Below are 17,450 nucleotides of genomic sequence, written 5' to 3'. Positions count from 1 at the left end.
TCCAGGGAAAGCCAGCTGGTCCCTGTTGATGTGGCTGCAAGGCTGTTCCTGACATCCTTGCACTGGTGAATGTTAGTGTTTTATCTGTGGGAAGCCATCCTCTCGCTGGGCAGCAGGAGCCCTGGCCTGTCTTCAGCCTCCTCCCCAGGCTGGAAGTATTTAGGAAATACTTTTTCCTTTTTTTTGTGGGTCAAGAGCTCAGAAATACTGATGACATATTTTTAGGGATCAGTAACATATACTGGTCAGCAAATCCATTTTGGTTTTGCTTGACATGCTACATTTTCCTTATGCTACAGGAAGGTTTGCTGGTGTCTGTTATAAAAAGCCAGAATGGAAGAAAGTCCATTTCTGTTGACAGAGATAAATGCTGAGTAACTCTACTGAGGTGTTTTGTTCATCTGGCTTAGACAGATGATCTCATCTCATGTCACCATTGTTATCTGGATTTGCTTTGTGTTTCCACCCGGGAGTTGGGGAGCACTCCTCCCTCCATCTGCAGGAGCCAAGCGCAGGCAGGGCAGGACGGAGAGGGCTCTGGGGAGTGTTGCCCATGCGCCCAACGCATGTGCTGCAGGAGAAAACTGCTCAACTCGTGGTTTAAACCATTTGGGGCCTGAAGTGATTTACTGATTTATTGATGAGATGTAAATAACGGGCGACAGTGAAGCATCAGAGTCGTTATCAGCAACACAACAGGTAAATCCCAGTGCTAGACACTTAGAAAATGTTGATAAGCTCCTACAGATTTCTAAACATCCTTCTGTACCTGATCCCCCCGAGGCCAAATGCTGCACACGCGTGCGCCCAGTCAGTGCACACCCCCTTCTCCACCAGGAGGATGGTTTCCCGTTTGCGGACCCCAGTGCTGGCACCCAGTGCTGGCAGCCTGCTGTCCTGGCAAAGGTATTTTCTTTACAGAGTGATCGCACTCACGGAAGGTTTTTGCATGACATGTTAGTAAGCGCCAGATAAGCTTTTACGTGCTGCTCCTCAGAGCAAGGCTCCAGCCATCAGGCACTGGGCTTCCTGGTCCAGGGAGGTCCCTGGGGCCGGGCCAGCCTCCCGCTTACTGGCGGAGGAGGCTGGGGAGAAGCTCTCTGCTTTCCTGATGACCGGAAGAAAAGTCCTGGAAACGGTGGCAGGGGAGGCAGGTTGGCTGTCTGGCGGGTGCGGGGAGGAAGAGTCTATTCTTCTCTTTTTGCAGGAAAATTTGCTGTCTAGAAGAGGGGTTTGAAGCCTGGGATTTGTATCCTCACAGCAGAGCCTGGACCTGGGTAGGTGCTCAGGGCCGTGTCCGGCTGTGCACGGGTCTGGGAGAGCCGGTCTGCCGGCTGGGTGGTGGCTTACTTGGGAGCGATGGGTGCTGCATTGCTGAATAGAGGGAATAAACCCCCGACGCCTGCTGGGTCCTTCCCCAGGCTGGAGCCATGGCGGTGGGGCTGGAGCCACGCTTTTGGCTGCGCGATTGCTTTCGCAGGGTGTGGGCACAGGGCTGATTACGGCCCCTCTGCCAGCCCTGGCAGCTGCTGGAGCCTCGCTGAGCACGTGGCATGGCAGCAAGCATGGGCAGCCCCAGTGAGCCCCGATGGGGAGCCGGACCCTTCCCTGTGGCGTGCAGGTGCCTCTCTGGTGTCCGCAGATGAGGAAAGCCCAGAGGAAGATGGTGCCCCAGGTCTCCTTTTCAAAATGACTGCTAATTTTGTGTTTTTAATCTGGCAAGGAGTGGGTTCCTTGCAGTGACAGCTCACAGCATCCAAACACTTCCCAGCTGCCCGTGAGATGCTTCCTTGGTGCTTCTTGCTGCCCTGGGAACTGGGAAGTGCATGTTGGCTGCTATGTCCAGAGGGAGCTCCTCGCTCGCTGGAGGCACGGCGGAAAGCTTGGGGACACGGGCAGTTTCCCCAGAGGGTGGTGGAAGCCAGTGGCACCACTGTCCCTTCTCCATCTCCCCTCTCCCTGCAGGCAGGGCAGCCTCGAAGGGAATGAGCCTCCTCCTGTGCCCCAGCCTGCTCTCCCGGCTGTGGGTTGAATTTGAGCTGGGAGTACGGGGGATACAGGCAGTGCCCCAGCACTTTACCTGCTCTGACAAAAGCACAGCTTTGGGTGCTCTAAACCTTGCTGGTGACATGAGGATGTGCCCTGCCTGGGGCTGTGGGCTGTCCCCCGAGACCGCCCTCGCCTACTCCCTGTCCTTCTCCCACCCTCTCCCCCTCCCTCACCGGCTCCTAGGAAGCCTTCAAATAAATCTTGGCATTTTGAAAGGCTGTTTTCTCCCCCAGCCTACGTGTCAGCACTAATCTGGGGACAAACAGCTGCATTTATAAGAAGAAAATAAAGACTCGGCTCCCACTCGGCGGCATAATGCGAGGGGCCGTTCCCGGCATGCTGGGGATGCTGCAGGGATTCTTTACTGGACAAAGAGGCAATTGATGAACTAGGTCATGGCGGGAGGAGATGGTACGTGGGAAAAGCACTGAACAGAGAGGCCTCTGAAAAGGAAACCATTCCCTGTGGAAGAGGCAGCCCCGGGCAGCCTGCCTTGCCCACGGGGACCTGTCGTGCCTGTGCCCTGGTCACCCTGCGGGCAGGAGGGGGTCCACGGTGGCTGGGGATCAGGGCATCCGCCGGTGTGCTGCTCTGCTGAGGAAAGGCTCCTTCTTTTCTTACTGAAGGGTGCTAAAGTGGAGGGAGAGGCTTTCAGAGCCTGCTGGGTAAGCATGTCTCTGGTGGCTCTGCCAGCGAGTGACCGGCTCTCCGAGGTGCGGTTGTGGCTTGTTGTGTTACTGTTTCACCACCCACACAACAGGAGAGGGCAAACCTGTGTCCCAGGACTGGGGGCAGGAGTGGGTAAACCCTGAGAGTGCATCCTGCAAGATGGATGCAATGCTCAGAGCGACCCTTTGCCCTTCCTTCTCCATGTTTCGTTGGCGGCTTGGGGTCAGCAGGATCCGTCAGACCCTGTCAGTGTCCCCTCATGTCCTGCCCAGTCGTGCAGGATGTGGAGTTGCTCCTCTGTGTCTCGATGACCGAGTGTGAGCCCCACTTGCTTGGCCTGGAGCTGCAGCACCTCCTGCGTCTGCCCTCCCGCTCCACGTCTGCCCTCCCGCTCCACAGCCCTGCATGCTGAGCGTGGCCTTGGGCAATAAAAGCCCTTTGCTGCACCCTGCCACCAGCTTGTGCCAGTGCCTTGCCCTGCTGCAGCCGTGCCCCAAGCCCTGCCAACGCTGGGCTGTTTTACACAGCAGAGAGAGAGATCCTTGCAGAATCTGGATGGATCGTCCACGTGGGAAGGTAATGCCTTCAGTGACACAGCCAGAGCACGGTGGCTTTAGCAGCGCTGACTGTGATTGATGTGAGTCCCGTCCCCTGCTTCTGCAGGAGCCTCTTCCCTTGTGCCAGTGCATGGTGCCTGGGTGCAGGCTGGATGGGAGGGGGCCGGGCATGGCTGCATTTCAGGTGGTGCTGGCTGTCAGGAGCAGTGACCGTCCCAAGGCAAAAACCTCCAGGCAGGTCCCTGCAGCTGCATCCCATCATGGGATATTCCTTGGTTGCTTGTCCTTGGGTCAGAGCAGGGGTAAAGCAGTGGCCCTGTAACCTCTTTCATGTGCCCTGCCTGATCTGAGTGCTCACCACCCGTCATGGCCACGGGCTCCCCTGTTCGTGAGCAGTTCTGGGGCTTTGGTCCTGCAGATGTTCGCCATGCAATCAGGTAGGACCCCACGTGTCGTGTTGCTTTTGCTGGGACTGGTGTCCTGCAGTCTGCATGGGACTGTTCTGTGGTGGCAACTTTGGGGTCTGGCTGCTTTCAGAAGTTTGTGCTGTGGTTCTTCTGTGTTGCAGCTCCCTGAGTCTCAGCCTGGAGCTTGCCTGCTGTTTGCATTGGGGATCCCTGTGATGGGGTGGCTGGTGCAAATATTTTATGCACATTTCAGTCCAGATTTTGCCTCACTCTGTAGAAGCAAAGTAGCCATGAAATAATCCACGGGATCAAGGGATGCTGATACAGCGTCTTGTTTGGTGCAAGACCTAGGACAGAAACTTAGGGAGGGCAGAGCTTACCTTTGCCTCAGCTGGAAACGTTGAAGAGTTACCCTTTGTTGACAGTTGTCTCATCTGCTTACAGTCTGGCAAAGCAGCTCGCCAGGCCCCAGGAATCTGAACGCATGCTGTGAGTAGAAAGTGCTCAGACAGCTTCTGTCACGTACCAATGGTTGTTTACACCCAGAAATAGGTGCCTTACTCGCTTTGCTCAGGGTGTCAGAAGCCCATTTTCCACTGGATTTGCCTCCCCTGCATTTTTGGAAATAACTAGAGGCAAGTAATGCCGGAGAAGGGGAAGACTGGCATATGGCTTTGGAGGAGTGTGAGTCTGGTGCTATAAAAGGCAGAAAGGGGAATGGAGAGAGGGGACTGGAGAGGGAAGTGTGAGAATCAGAGCAGTGGAAAAGAAAGACAATCTAGCAGAGGCACTTGGGGCTTGGAGTCAAATTTGGGATACACAGACAGGAGGAGGGTTGCTGGGGCATTTCCTTGTTCTGTGATTCTCTAGGGCTTATAATGAACTGTAGGCACCTGCCAAGTGCGGATCCTTTTAAGATTGAGTGTTTCCTGCTAGCACACTCAAGCCATGACCCTCTGTCTGCAATAGTAGCTAAGCCCTGTTTAGAGCTTTGGGGTAATGGATGTGGTATTAGTATGTGGCTCGTGACCTATGCTAAAAGCCCAATTTAGACACAGTGGCTTTTAACCCAACATAAGCTGGCTGAGCCAGACGGAGTCCCCCGGACTTTTCCTGGGCTTCACTATCATGTGTTGAAGGTGATGCATCCTATCTATCGTAAACCTTTAGAAGATATAAGTGAATATATGCTAATTTGACATCTTTATGTCCTAGTCTAAAGAAGTCCGAATACAACCTGCGTAAGGCAGACCTAAGCCCAGGGTGACTTAACCAGGAGACAGTGCCTGTGGGTGCTTCCCAGTGCAACATGTGCTGCAGGGTCCATCATCCTGGTGCCTTGTCTCCTCTCCCTCTGTTCCTGAGGCTTCGTCCAGTCCTGATCTCTAGTGCAGGTATTTGTTTGATGTCCAAATGCCTCTCTTGGCTCACTGTGAAATACACTGTGTTTTAGCTGCTGCCCCCATGATGTGCGAGGCAGGGCTGATCGCACCAGAGCCCTCCGGCCCCATGCAGTACTATGGTGAATCGTCCGACACCTACTACCACGTGGACCGCTGGCAGAGGCTGCGCACAGCTGTCAGGAAGCTGGAGTTCTGGGAAAACTTCAATGCCGAGCTGATAGGCAGCGGCTTCTTCTCCAAGGTCTACAAGGTAAACCGACATGCAGGCAGCCCGTGACCTGTGTGAGAGTAGCTGAGCAGTTGCTGAGGCTGTGCAGATGGTGTCTCACCTGAGGAAGCTGTCCCTGAGCTTATTTCCTTGTCTTCATCCCTCCCAGCTCACTCTGGCAGGTTGGATGGGGTGAGGGAGGAAAGGACACCCCCCTTGGCGCACCCTTTGATGCACATCTCCCCTTTCATAGTGAAAAAGGAGATGGAAGGACTCAATCAATCAATGTTTGTTGATACTGTCATCCAGCCATACAAGAAGCTTGTCAGGGAGCTAAACTGGGTATTGGATGAGATTAGGGGGTATTTATGCTCTGTGCAGGTTTTGTTGTCAAAACTGTAGCAAAATATATAGAGAAAAAGAATGTAAAATTAAGCTGTGTGTGTCTCCCAGAATACCTGCCACCCACACCCCGTGGAGACACCAGCGCTGTCACCCCTCTCTGGCTGCTGCTCCGCGTTATGGTGATGCTGGGGAAGAGCAGGGGACCTGGGGCACAGTTGGGCTGGGACAGGCTGCTGGTCCATCCACTTCTGCCTCTGCTGCCTTTATGTCAGGAGACCCCTGGCTCCCTGCAAGCCAGTGCATGATGCGGACGGTGTGTCACCGAAGCAAAACTGCTTTTCTCACTGGGGCTGTTGTGAGTCACTCCCTGCACCAAGCTCCACTGGCGTGGGAGGTTGTTTAACCCTCTCTGAGCAAGCACAGGATCTGGGGTGCTGCTAGCTTTGCTCCCCCTCCAATGCTGTTCCTCAGCCTGGGAGTGCCACTGCTTATTTGGGCGGAGTGGATGGGACTTGGGGCTCTTTCCCTGCAGCCCTTGGTGATCACTGCTCTATGAACAGCAAAGCGAAAGGAGGTGCTTTGTATTAGGAAGTGAGACTCAGCCTTCATCTCTGAGAGCAGATGCCACGTTGCTTTGCAGTGTGTCCAGGTTTGCCTACCTTATCTCTCCTCTCAGCAGCCCTTCAGAACGTGGTTGCTGACACAGACCCAGTGGAAACAAATTGGGCTTGACCCTACCATTGCCTTCAGCTCCTTAACTTGACCAGCCCCGTGATAAACATCATGACTGCACATTTCTCCTGGGCCAGCGTAAAATGATTCTGCCAGAGGAGTATTCTGACATATTCTGGGTGAGAACCCTGACTGGTGTAAGCACATGTGGCCAGTTGAAACTAATGGAGCCAGGCTGGCAGGATCTGGCCATGGAACTGCAGAAAATACACAAGTTGGATAGATAAACGCATGTTGCTTTCTCAAGGCTCTGTCTCCTCCTTTACTACATCTGGGCTTGGTGCTGTGAAAAAGCCTTTGGGTGAACTTCAGGTCTGGGGACACTGCACTGAAGCTGTTCAAAGGGTCCAGCCAAAGGTCTATGGCAGCTCTTTGCAGACTGGAGCAATATATGACAAATATCTCTCCCGACCACAGCCTCCCTCTAGTAATTGCTTTCCCCACCTACACAGCGTGCTGTTGCCATCATTTTCTCTTTCCTTTATCTAGCAGATTTTCATAGTAACAGTTGCTGTTTCCTCCGTGCATGACATTTTCCTCCTGCCCTGGCAGTGAATGAAATTCCAGCAGTAGGCAGGCTGGAGACACGGATCTTGAATGAAAATGAAATAACTGCTTGAAGTAGAAGCAGAAAAAGAAATGTAAAAAAAAAAAGAAGTTTGAATGAAATGCTGTGGGTCAAATAGTCAGAAGACAGTGGAGGAGGACTTGGGACAGGGACAGTCCTTTGTGGGGACTTGACATTTGTCTGGGGACTCGAGCGCAACTGCAACTGAGTGCTCTGATGACTCGTGGTCCTCTTGGGTCAGCCAGTCCCCTATGGACTCCTAGCCCTGGACAGCGGCACTCTTGCTGCGAAGCATCACTGGCAGTGGTCCTTTGAAGCTCTTTGCCAACAGATGCTGTCTTCCAAAGCACTCCCGCAGCAAGGACATAGACTCCCTAAAGTGCTGGCGCTGCCTGTGCTGGCTGCCTGTTGCTTTTGCCATCCTTTGTCCTTCGGTTAAGCCCATTCTCAGGAGTTGTTATATGTGGGTTGGCTGAGGAAGGAGGATTCACTTGGTTCTACTTGGTGACTCAGACTCAAGAGGTCTGGGCACAGCCTTCTGCTCTGCGGGTTATGTATTGCATGACCTGAGCACAAGCTAATTTCCCTCTTTTTCTGCCTTAATTTTCTGATGTGCAATAAAGAGCTATTCAGGTATGAGTTTCTCTCAGGGAAAGCATAAAGCTTCTTTCATTGGCAGCTCTCTCATATATAGGGGTCTGAGGTGTTCAAAAGCAGGAGAGAAATGCAACATTACTACTTTTTTTCTGAGGCTGGTTTAAGGCATTGCCCAAAAAGAGTCTCTGAGCAACCTGTGTCTCTGTTGGCCCTCAAAAAGCTTCATACACGTTAGGAAGCACAGTCCCACTCCCTGTCTTTCTGCAACTTTGCAGTGCCAGATTTTCACCTTTATTTCTCCACTCGAGGCTGACACCAGATCTGCACTTCCCTGGTTCTCATACTGATCCAGGGCAAAACTGGGCACTTCGCATGATTCAGAGTGGACCAAGGGCAGCTCCAGGCTGGCCAGAGCAAAGTCTTGGGGCCCGTGGTCTTGGAAGAGGCCTTCTGAGCCCATTACCTTTGCCTGTCTCTCCCACTATTTTTTTGGGGTGTGGGTCTAGCCTTGCTTTTCGGTCATTTCTTCTCCAGACCGGGCTGGACTTCGCATTGCCCTGTGGACAGGAACCCCTCCAGCGCTCACCGACTCCAGCAGCCCAGGCAGTGTTTGTGAACTCTGCTGGTGTCCAGCTGGGACATGCAACCTCGCCTGGAAGCTCAGTGTAGCTCAGTGTCTCCACCAGAGTTTGTGCAGAGCTAATAGGTCTCACTGAAACTCAGTATTAGCTCTTCTAAAAGTTTTTCAGCTCTTCCGGATTTCAGCTGCTCCCTGTACTCTGTCCTGGGCATAAGGGCACTCACAGTCTTTGGGCAAAGATGATCGATAGCGTCTCTTATATTTACATCTGTGCAATTACATTTAATAATCAGTTACATCTGATTAGTGATCCACAGTCTGTGGTTATGAAGTCCCATCAAGTGAGCGTGTCAAGAGCCCTGGCTTCCTTATGACCTGCTGGAGTAGAGAGGCAGATTTATTCCAGCGCTAACATGGGCTGTCAGATTGCGTTCCTTCAGAAAGGAAGCAGCGGTTCATGTTGCTCCCAAGGCAGTTTGTTTTGTGACCCTGATTATAATGAACCTCTCTCTCCTTCTAGCCCAGCTAGGTCTTACATGCAGCTCTTTGTTCTCCTCACCTGGGCTAGTAACCTTATCTGTAAAGTGACCATCACAGAGAGCAGTGGGTGACACTTTGGGATGCAGAGTGCTGCTCTTAAGCCAGCTCGTGCTGTGTCTAAACTACTTTTCCCTTAAAACAAACAAACAAAACCCCACAAACCTCAAAATGAGAGAAAATTAAACATGTGGCTGGATTCTCTGCTAGCCCTGGGGGAGCTGTCAGGAGATCAGTGGGGGCCACATTTGATACATGAGTCTCCTTAAAAGAGATGTTAATTGAGGATGGAAATGTTAAAGTGCCACAATGCTCCGTGATGTGGTAGGGAAACTGCTGTTTGGATCATCAACCCAGATAACATGAGCTGCAGTGCAGGGGCCCTGGATCGTCCTGTTGGGGTTGAGAGCCAGGGCATCCCTGCATGTCCAGTAGCCTGCATGAAACCCCCGCATTCAGTACTGCCCAACCCTGGTGCCTCCACAGGGGACAGCAAATTTCTTCCTAAAAATGCCTGCGCAGTCTGTTCAGTGTTGTAAGGTTGGGGAAGAGCATTTTGTTTTCTGCTCTTTAGCTTCCAGTAGCCCTGCCCAGGGGAAGCCCTAGGAATGAAATGTCTGGTGGTAAAATCCATAGCAGAGGTTCAGGTTAGCACTTGGCTGGGAAGCAGACACAGGACCTCCATCCTGGGATGCAGGGGAGAGACGAGCTGGCTTTCTTCATTGTGTCTGTCTGGCAGAGCCTGAATGGAGGGGGCCTATCCATGGGCAGGGGTGCAGGAGGAACTGGGGGTGAGGAGTGTGGCCAGCAGCCTCGTACAGTGATCAGACCCAGGTAGGAAGGAGGGATGGAGATGTGGGGCAGGCTGTGGTTGGGAAGGGACATTGAATGCAAGGCATTGGAGGGGAGAAGGTCAGCTCTGCAGTAACCCAGTGTGAGCTGAGAAACTGCTCCAGCCCAAGAAACACACAAATTTTGGCAGAGAAATAGTGTTGTGATGGGGACAGGAGGGACCTAGCTGTGCCCAGCCACCCAGGCAGGCATCACTGGAGTGGAACTTATGTGGAAGGGACAGCACCTTGCACTTGTGCAAATGACTGTGCAAAGCTCTGGGCAGCAGGGAAATGACATTCAGGCCTTTGGTTGGGAAGGGATGCTGTTGTCCAGAGGGGCTGGCAGACCTCTGGAAGCTAAGAGATATCCTGCTCCAATCTTGACTCCAGGTGACCCAGGCTGCTGCTTGTAAAGTGATGGTGGTGAAGATCTACAAGAACGATGTGGACCAAGAGGTGATTGTGCGTGAGATCAGCCTGCTGCAGAAGCTGTCCCACCCCAACATCGTCAGGTGGGCACGTTCTCTGGCCATGAGCAGTGGGCACTGGCAGGGGCCAGAGTTGGCTTGGTGTCTCTAAGGCAGTTCTGCAATAAGGGATTGAGCTGAACTTTGATGGCTTCTTTTCTTTTTATTTGGTGTGTTCTTCTGCTTAGGTACCTTGGGATATGTGTGAAGGATGACAAGCTGTACCCCATTCTCGAGGTAAAGGTTTCTTGCTTGTAACTGTGCTGTGGGCAGGCAAGGACCCAGCAGTACTTTGGCAGGGAAGATGGCAGATATCCTGTAACGCATATCTATGCCTCTCTGATTCCTGCACCTGTGAATGGCTCTGGACTAGCAAGATTGCCTTGAAGGGGCTTCTGGTCCTTTCTGCCCCACAGCTGGTCACAGTTGGAGTGGGGCACAGTCAGTGCAGGGCCATGAGATTTAGGCAGGATAGCCAGAAGGTGTTTCAGGTTGGCTTGGTACCACCAAGGGGCCGGAATGGGCCAGCGGTGGGGAGAAGAGGAGCCAGGGATGGAGGGCAGGAGTAGAAAGTAAAGCAGGCGGAGAGTGGCAGGACCTCCAGGGTGGCTCTGCCATGGTGGTGTGGTCTAATGGAAAAGCCTGGGCTGGTGCCGGGGAGGTCTCACCTCGTTCCTACGCTGTCGGTGGCAGAAGGTGTTGACTGAGCTGCTGCCAGGCTTTTTGCCTCTAGTTCGCTGCCCGTGAGTGAGGACCACGCTAGCTTATACAGCCATCCCTGCAGTGGGGCAGAGCCCAGAGACCGTCAGTGACTTGCTGTGCCAGGAGGGGTATTTGCACCATACCACACACAGGGGCCCCTGCATGCAATGGCATTCCCAACCTCCATCCCAAAGGAAGGGCTCGCGGGTTGGTGAGGGAGGGTTCAGCCCCTGGGAAGCTCCAGGGGAGCCTGTGCCCAGCCACACAGCCACCTGCTTTTTTGTCTCTGTTCACAGTACGTGAATGGGGGTTGCCTGGAGGAGCTCCTGGCCAGCAAAGACATTGCTTTGACGTGGAAGGAAAAAGTGGACTTAGCTTCTGACATCACCAGAGGCATGATCTACCTGCACTCGAAGAACATCTACCATCGAGATCTCAACTCCAAGGTACGCATCTGGAAAGGGGACATCATCCTCGGATTGCTGAAGGCGACTGTGTTAGGGGACCGTACAGGGACCGCTTAGGGCTGTAACCAGAAGGCCTCAGGCCTCATGCTGGTCCTCTGCTCCATGCTAATCCCTCTGCAGGCAAGGAAGCTTTCTTGATAAAACTTGTCATTACATTGCATTCATCGCTTGCCAAGCAGGAGACCCAGACAGAGATAAAAATATATTGCTCCTAGTGCTGTTGCTGTCAGAAAAGAAAGCAGGTGGAAATGTGTGCAGGATTGCACATGGTTTTCTTTGCTTACGGTTGCAGGAGAAACTCTACCAGATTTAGAGACTTCCTTTCCTGCTCACAGCAAGGAGGAAGCTGTTGCTAACGGGAGCTGGTGATGGGCTCTGGGAGTGAGTGCCGTGTGAGATGGTCCCTGTCTGTGTGCAGAGCACCAGCGGAGCTCAGGAGGTATGTGCCTCCTCACTCAAGTGCAGGGAAATTGCTCTTCCTTGATCCAAAGGGTCCAAGTCACCAGTTTTAGGATGGTCACCTCCATGGGTTTCACACCCTGGCAGTGTGCTGGCTGTGAAGGCTGGCATCTGGAGACAGGCTTTGGGTGTAATGCAAAGACAGATCATGTTCCTGGTGTATTGGCCCTCTGGCTGGGAGGCTGCTTTCCTCAGCGTGGGCTCAGGCTGCTTGATGGGGGCAGGAACAGCACTGGGGCTTTGCCATTCTCAGGTTTGTCCATGGGGACAGGCTTTGATGTCTGTTCCTCTGCCGCTGGTATGGCAGTAGGAACATGGTGGGGCAGTGCCTTGTTGATCTCTCTTGGGCAAAACTATTCAAACCTCAGGTGGATCTGCAGCATGTCCGTGGTATCACAGGAAACATGAGCTGAGGGGTTCGCCACCAGCCTGGACCATATCTGTGTCAGCTGATGCCAGAGGCTGGCTTGGTGATTCATGGAAATGGAGCCTGCAGGTCCTTGCAGTTGATGCTGGTTGGTGGTGTATCTCTTACAAGCCTTTTTTTTGTTGGTGCTCTGTGAGCTTTTTAAGAGAAACTTGAAATACTGATGAAGGTTGGCAGTGTGGAAGCCAGTCAAGCATTACAGTCTTAAAAGACATCAGCACAGGAATGAAACTCACCTTTGTAATCTCAGGCTGTTTACCTGGCTCAGTTACTAACCACGAAATCGCAAACAGCAGGCAAGGACAAGGCAAGAACCTGGTTCACTCTGACCACAGGTTTCTTGGCCAGTGTACTCTGAAGTCAGGTGAGATGTAATATCCTATTTGGTGGTGACTGTTGAGCTCAGCAGTTTTCCAGACCTGCTTGTGGAAAGTTAGCGAGTGCTGGAGGTTCCTGCCTGTCCCTTCTGGCTTGCTGCGGTGGTTCAACCCTGAAAGAGGTTCGTTCTTCCCAAGGGAAACCTAGGAAACCTGCGGTGATGATGGCTGAAGATCTGGGACAGAAGTGTGTATGTGCTCACTTGAAATCTAGTTGTTAGTGAGAGCCATCTGGAGAAGGAGCCTGTCATTTCTGTTAGTTCCCTGGGAGCAGATGTTGAGGAGGAAATCCTGGGGAACTGAACAGGCTGAAACCGCTGGGATTTTGAGAAACCTTAAGATAATTTTATAGGAATTTGTCCAGAAAGCTGTGTTAGGGATGTGTAGCCATGGGCAGTGAGAAGGGTTGTGGCTGTGATCCTGCCTGCCTTCGGCTGAACAGTGAACAGGGTCGACATGCACATTTCGAGGTCTCTTTCAGATAAAAGGATGTGGATCATCATGTCTGTTGAACAGCTTTTTCAAAGGACTTTTTCTGGCTTCAGGTGCGATCAATCCATCCCTAATCTGCCCCGCACACTCCGCGTGTGCTGCCAGGAGGCAGGTCTCTGGCGAGGGGAGAGCCTGTAATGGCGAGGTGGGGCTGAGGGCCAGTGAGGTGCTGCTCAGGGAAGTGTCCAGGCCCTTCCTCGCCAGGCGTCTCATGCTGTACCCCATGGGCTTCTTTCAGAACTGCCTCATTCGAGTGACGCCGCGGGGCCGCGAGGCGCTGGTGACTGACTTCGGGCTGGCCAGGGAAGTGGTGGAGCTGCCTGTGAAGGATGTGGAGAGGAAGCTGTCTCTGGTGGGCTCTGCTTTCTGGATGGCTCCTGAGATGCTCCGGGGAGAGCCCTATGACCGGAAGGTATGGCACTGCTTTGCAGCTCCTTGTTCATCCTCAGAGCTCCCGAGCGAGTGTGGAGGATGTCTCCTCTGCTTGCTGGTGACATGTCCCAACAGCAGAGGAGCCCTTCCCTCCTTCCCCGGGAAACATTGCCCTGCTACCTGGACCTTTGCTCAGTAATGCTCTGCTCAGCAACTTGGAAGTTCCTTATGTGGCCTTGTTCAGTTAAACTTTTAGGGAAATGGATTGCTGCCATGGACAAATACAGTGAAGCTTCTCTGAGAAAGATGCTTGATGAGTTACAGCCCAATGAACCTGTTGCAGGATCTGTGGGGGGTGCCAAGCTGTGGTAGACCAGACACATTGAACAAGAGCACGGGGCCAGGCTTCCTGAAGATGAGGTGGGAATCCAAGTGGGGCTGTGGTGTTTCTGGGTGGATTCAGAAGCCCAGAAGAACTTTAGGGGTTTGCTGCCTCCATCTCCAATGGGCTTTTTTGATGGGCTTTTGCATAACTAATGGAAGGACCTTGTCGTTGGTACTCCCCTTTCTCATGCTTTGCTTCTGTGCATGCCCTGTCCCACCTCCCGCTCTCCCAACCCTCCTGCAGGTGGACGTGTTTTCCTTTGGCATTGTCCTCTGTGAAATCCTGGGCAGGATCCCAGCTGACCCCGAAGTGCTTCCCAGGACTCAGGTAATGATTCCTGCGGCCAAATCTAATGGTGTTTTCTCCATGGTACCAGATTATGGCTTCTCTCTGGACCAGACAGACCTGTACACATGTGTATGTGTTCACACTCAGGTTTCTCTCTAGAGGTTTTTCCGTGAGAAAATCGGGTCTCAAAATTTTCAGTGCACAAGAGTTCAGTGCAAAAAGTTTGAAAACTTTTTTTAGATCAACAATTTGAAATTAAGTACTCCTGTTTAAAGACCTTAATTCCAAACACTTCATTTCGCTTTGGCATTTCAACTTCTCCATTGAAGTGACAGGTTAAACACAACTTTCATCACAAACTTTTATTTTCAAATACGTTGCACTTAATACACAGTTCATGTGGAAATAGTGGGCTTCCCTAAAAACATGGCCTTTTTTGTTTCAGCCTTTGCAACATTTCCCTTCCACAAAGTGGGAAGGGAAAGTTTATCCTGAAGAGGGATGAAAAATCCAGCAGGAAAACAGCAAATTGCTGCTTTCCATGGAGCAATGCAAAGAACCTGCAGTGACCAGAGATTATTCCATGTTTCTGTGAGACTGAACAGGAACTAACACACTCCATCTGTGTTCACAAGATGAAAGAGAATTACGTATCAGAGACTCTGAAGTCTGGAGGGACAAAACTGTAGTTGTGGAAACAGCTGGCTGGACCCCTTCGACTCTCAGTTGCTGTTGGGAGACCAAATTATCTGCAGTTCCTGTCCTCAGCAGCCATCGCTCAGCACCTGGTGCTGTTTCCTCTACTGGTTTCTGCCTTTGTGGCTCTTGTTGCCTTAGTCGGAGCTTTTCCAAGAGGACACATACTGCTCTGCAGGGATAGCACAGAGCAAGCAGGACAATGCTGCAGTCTCCCAGCCCTGCTAATGATTTACCATCTGTGCAGTCCTGCCAGAGCTGATGTTGCCCCGGTACCTTGGCATAGCCATCAGTAAAATAGCTGTGAAGGAGACCCTAAAAGCTTTAAACCATGAGCTTTTTGTGCTTTGACACCTTGAGAAGGATGAAGAGCTTTTAAATGACTTTATAGCTGAAGTCTTTTCTATGTACTCTTCCCCCTCTTCACAGGATTATGGCTTGGATGTTGCTGCCTTCCAAGGGATGATCAGCGAATGCCCCAAGCAGGTGGTGGACATCGCTGCTAGCTGCTGTCGGGTGAGATTCTTGCTTTTTTTGCTTTTTTTCTTTGGTTTTATTGGATTTGTATCACACTTGTATGACAGAGACCAAAATTATTGTGAACCCTGGAGACCTTGAATCTGCTGCTCTCAGTGCTGGCACACAGGGCTCTGCCACTTGACCTGTGACGTGATGAGATCTTCCTGGGCCAGTAGTATGCTTTCACCTACCGTGCAGTTTTGCCCCTAGGAGAAGTGTTTAGTTTGTGCATTACAGCCCAAAACATCCCAAGGTCCTGCCTGTTCCCATGCATGTTGACCCCAGAGTGGGAAGCAGGTTGGTGATGATGTCTAATTCCTCCTTAAGCCAGGCTGCAGGCAGAGGCACCCAGCTGATCCTCTCTGGAGAGCGCTGCCTCGCTGTTGCCAGCCCTGCCGTTACAGATATCATCAGAGCATAGTTCTCTAACCTTTCTTGTTTTAGCATAAAAGGTAATGGTGAAAGCTGGGGGGCCTTCCCATGCTGCCCAAAGCCTCGGGAGGCAAAGCAGAGAGAAAGCAAGATCTCTGAAAGGAAGCGAAAACCAAAGGCAGTAATCAGGCAGAGAGTGGAGAAGCTGGGTGATCATAATGCACCTGATTGCTAGGAGCTCAAGGCAGCAAATGGAAGTAAATCCTTGCATGGGTCCCGAGGACGTGTGAATAACTTGCCCTGAATCAGAGGAGTGATTCACATTGGCAACTGGCTTAGATTTATGTGTGTTCAGATCTTGTATCTCTGACGAGCAGCTTCCTAATGCAAGTTGATACACTAACGTGCTTCTGCCAGAAATGGCCCTTGGGGATGTTCTTCTCTACCCTTGTGCGATGTGCAGGTTTGGGGACTTTCTGGAGCAGTCCCCAGGCTGGCTCCGCGGGGTCAGGCACAAAGGGCAGCCCCAGGATGGCACGGTGGGGGTGCGGGATGGGGGTGCCCTGGGCTATGTCGCTCACTTTGGGTACACCTGATCAGGCACTGGGAGGACTGGGGGATTACAGCCCACTGAGGATGAGCTGCATCAGGGAGACAAGACAATTAGATCCTGAGTGTCATGAAGAAGCTCAGGGAACGATACATCTCCCTCCTGATACCTACCTGCAGCCTTTCCCTGCACAACACCTGCCCCTGCACCATCTGGGTGGGTTTTAGGATAAGCAGTTCCCACACCCTGTCCAGGCTGGGGTATGTCAGGCTGGTTTTCGGCATCTCGCTGCCTTTGCTTGAGCTGTACCACACCATGGGACCTGTCCTACAGCTGCTCGTTTGCAGCAGCCCAGGCCTGGATCACCAAGTGGTGATGCCAGAAGGCTCCACCGGCAGGCGTGTGACCCAGACCAGTGCTTGTGATGGATGGTTGCCGTTGCCTAGCCTTGGGGGACCCAGCAGAGCTGCTGCAGAGCACCCACCTCCTGTCCGGGGTGTCCTCTTCAGCTTTCCCTTCTCGTTCCAGGTGGAAGCATTTAAAAGGCCGTCTTTCTCCGAAATCCTGGATGAGTTGGAGGATGTCGCCGAGAGCCTGGAGCCTAGGAGGGACAATCAACTTTTGGGCTGAGCTACCTGCCTCCTGTGAGGCTTGGCAGAGAATCGCCCAAACTGTAAATTAACTGTCTGGGGGGTCAGGAAGGGAAGAGCTAAGTGATGCACTGCTGTTTATTTAATCATAGTCTTGGTCTCTAATTTCTTGGATGGAAAACATGGTTAAAAATGGAGAAAGGACTTACCAAGGGTATATTTTTCCTAGCTAAGGTTTTTAACAGATGTAATTAGGACACCGAGCAGCCTTTGTCTGTTTGCTTGTTAAAAGCAAAAGGTCCTGAGGGACCTGAATTCCCTTGAGGATGCTTTCCAAATCCCCGACAGAAGCATCATCCTCTCCTGCTTCCCCGTGCCCCCTGGACCCAGGGTCTTCCCCTTCTCCATCCCCATGGCCTTGGGGAATCGTCTCTCAGGGGGCTGGGGTCAGTGCGGTGTGAAGGAGAGGGGCTTTGGGGTGCTTGGTGAGCCTCGAGGTCACCTTATATTTTAAAGCCTTAAAGCACCCAGCTGGAAGCCTTGCAGGAATAGGTATGCTCTGTAAGGTCTCTGGCTGGGTCTCCCGGCATTGTGCTTGGAGCGCACCAGGCCTGGAGGCATCCGGCAAGGTTTTGGAGAGTCAGCCAGGGCCACCCATGGGGTGCTGACCTGTGCTGGCTGAGGTGGTGGGGAGGGTGTGCCTTATTGAGATACGAACTAACCGACTAATATCTCCTCTCAGAAAAGCTTTGTCAGACACATGTCCCAGCATCACAGCAGTCTGGATTTCTCCCCGCCGCCC

The 17,450-nt window shown here is 52.3% G+C and overlaps 1 protein-coding gene across 1 annotated transcript; it reads left to right on the top strand.

Moving 5' to 3' along the window:
- Window positions 1-1,430: 1,430 nt before the first annotated feature.
- Window positions 1,431-16,688, top strand: LOC104256753 (dual specificity testis-specific protein kinase 2-like). The gene is made up of 9 exons (XM_009811295.2): window positions 1,431-1,452; window positions 5,136-5,335; window positions 9,876-9,997; window positions 10,141-10,189; window positions 10,951-11,100; window positions 13,115-13,288; window positions 13,877-13,960; window positions 15,047-15,133; window positions 16,587-16,688. Exons 1-9 carry the CDS (start codon window positions 1,431-1,433, stop codon window positions 16,686-16,688), a joined length of 990 nt encoding a protein of 329 aa, XP_009809597.1.
- Window positions 16,689-17,450: the final 762 nt, after the last annotated feature.

Source organism: Gavia stellata, chromosome 24 (assembly GCF_030936135.1).
Source record: "Gavia stellata isolate bGavSte3 chromosome 24, bGavSte3.hap2, whole genome shotgun sequence".
Classification (NCBI taxonomy): Eukaryota; Metazoa; Chordata; class Aves; order Gaviiformes; family Gaviidae; genus Gavia; species Gavia stellata.
The sequence above is the reverse complement of the archived record's forward strand: the minus strand, read 5'-3'. Positions and strand labels throughout refer to the sequence as shown.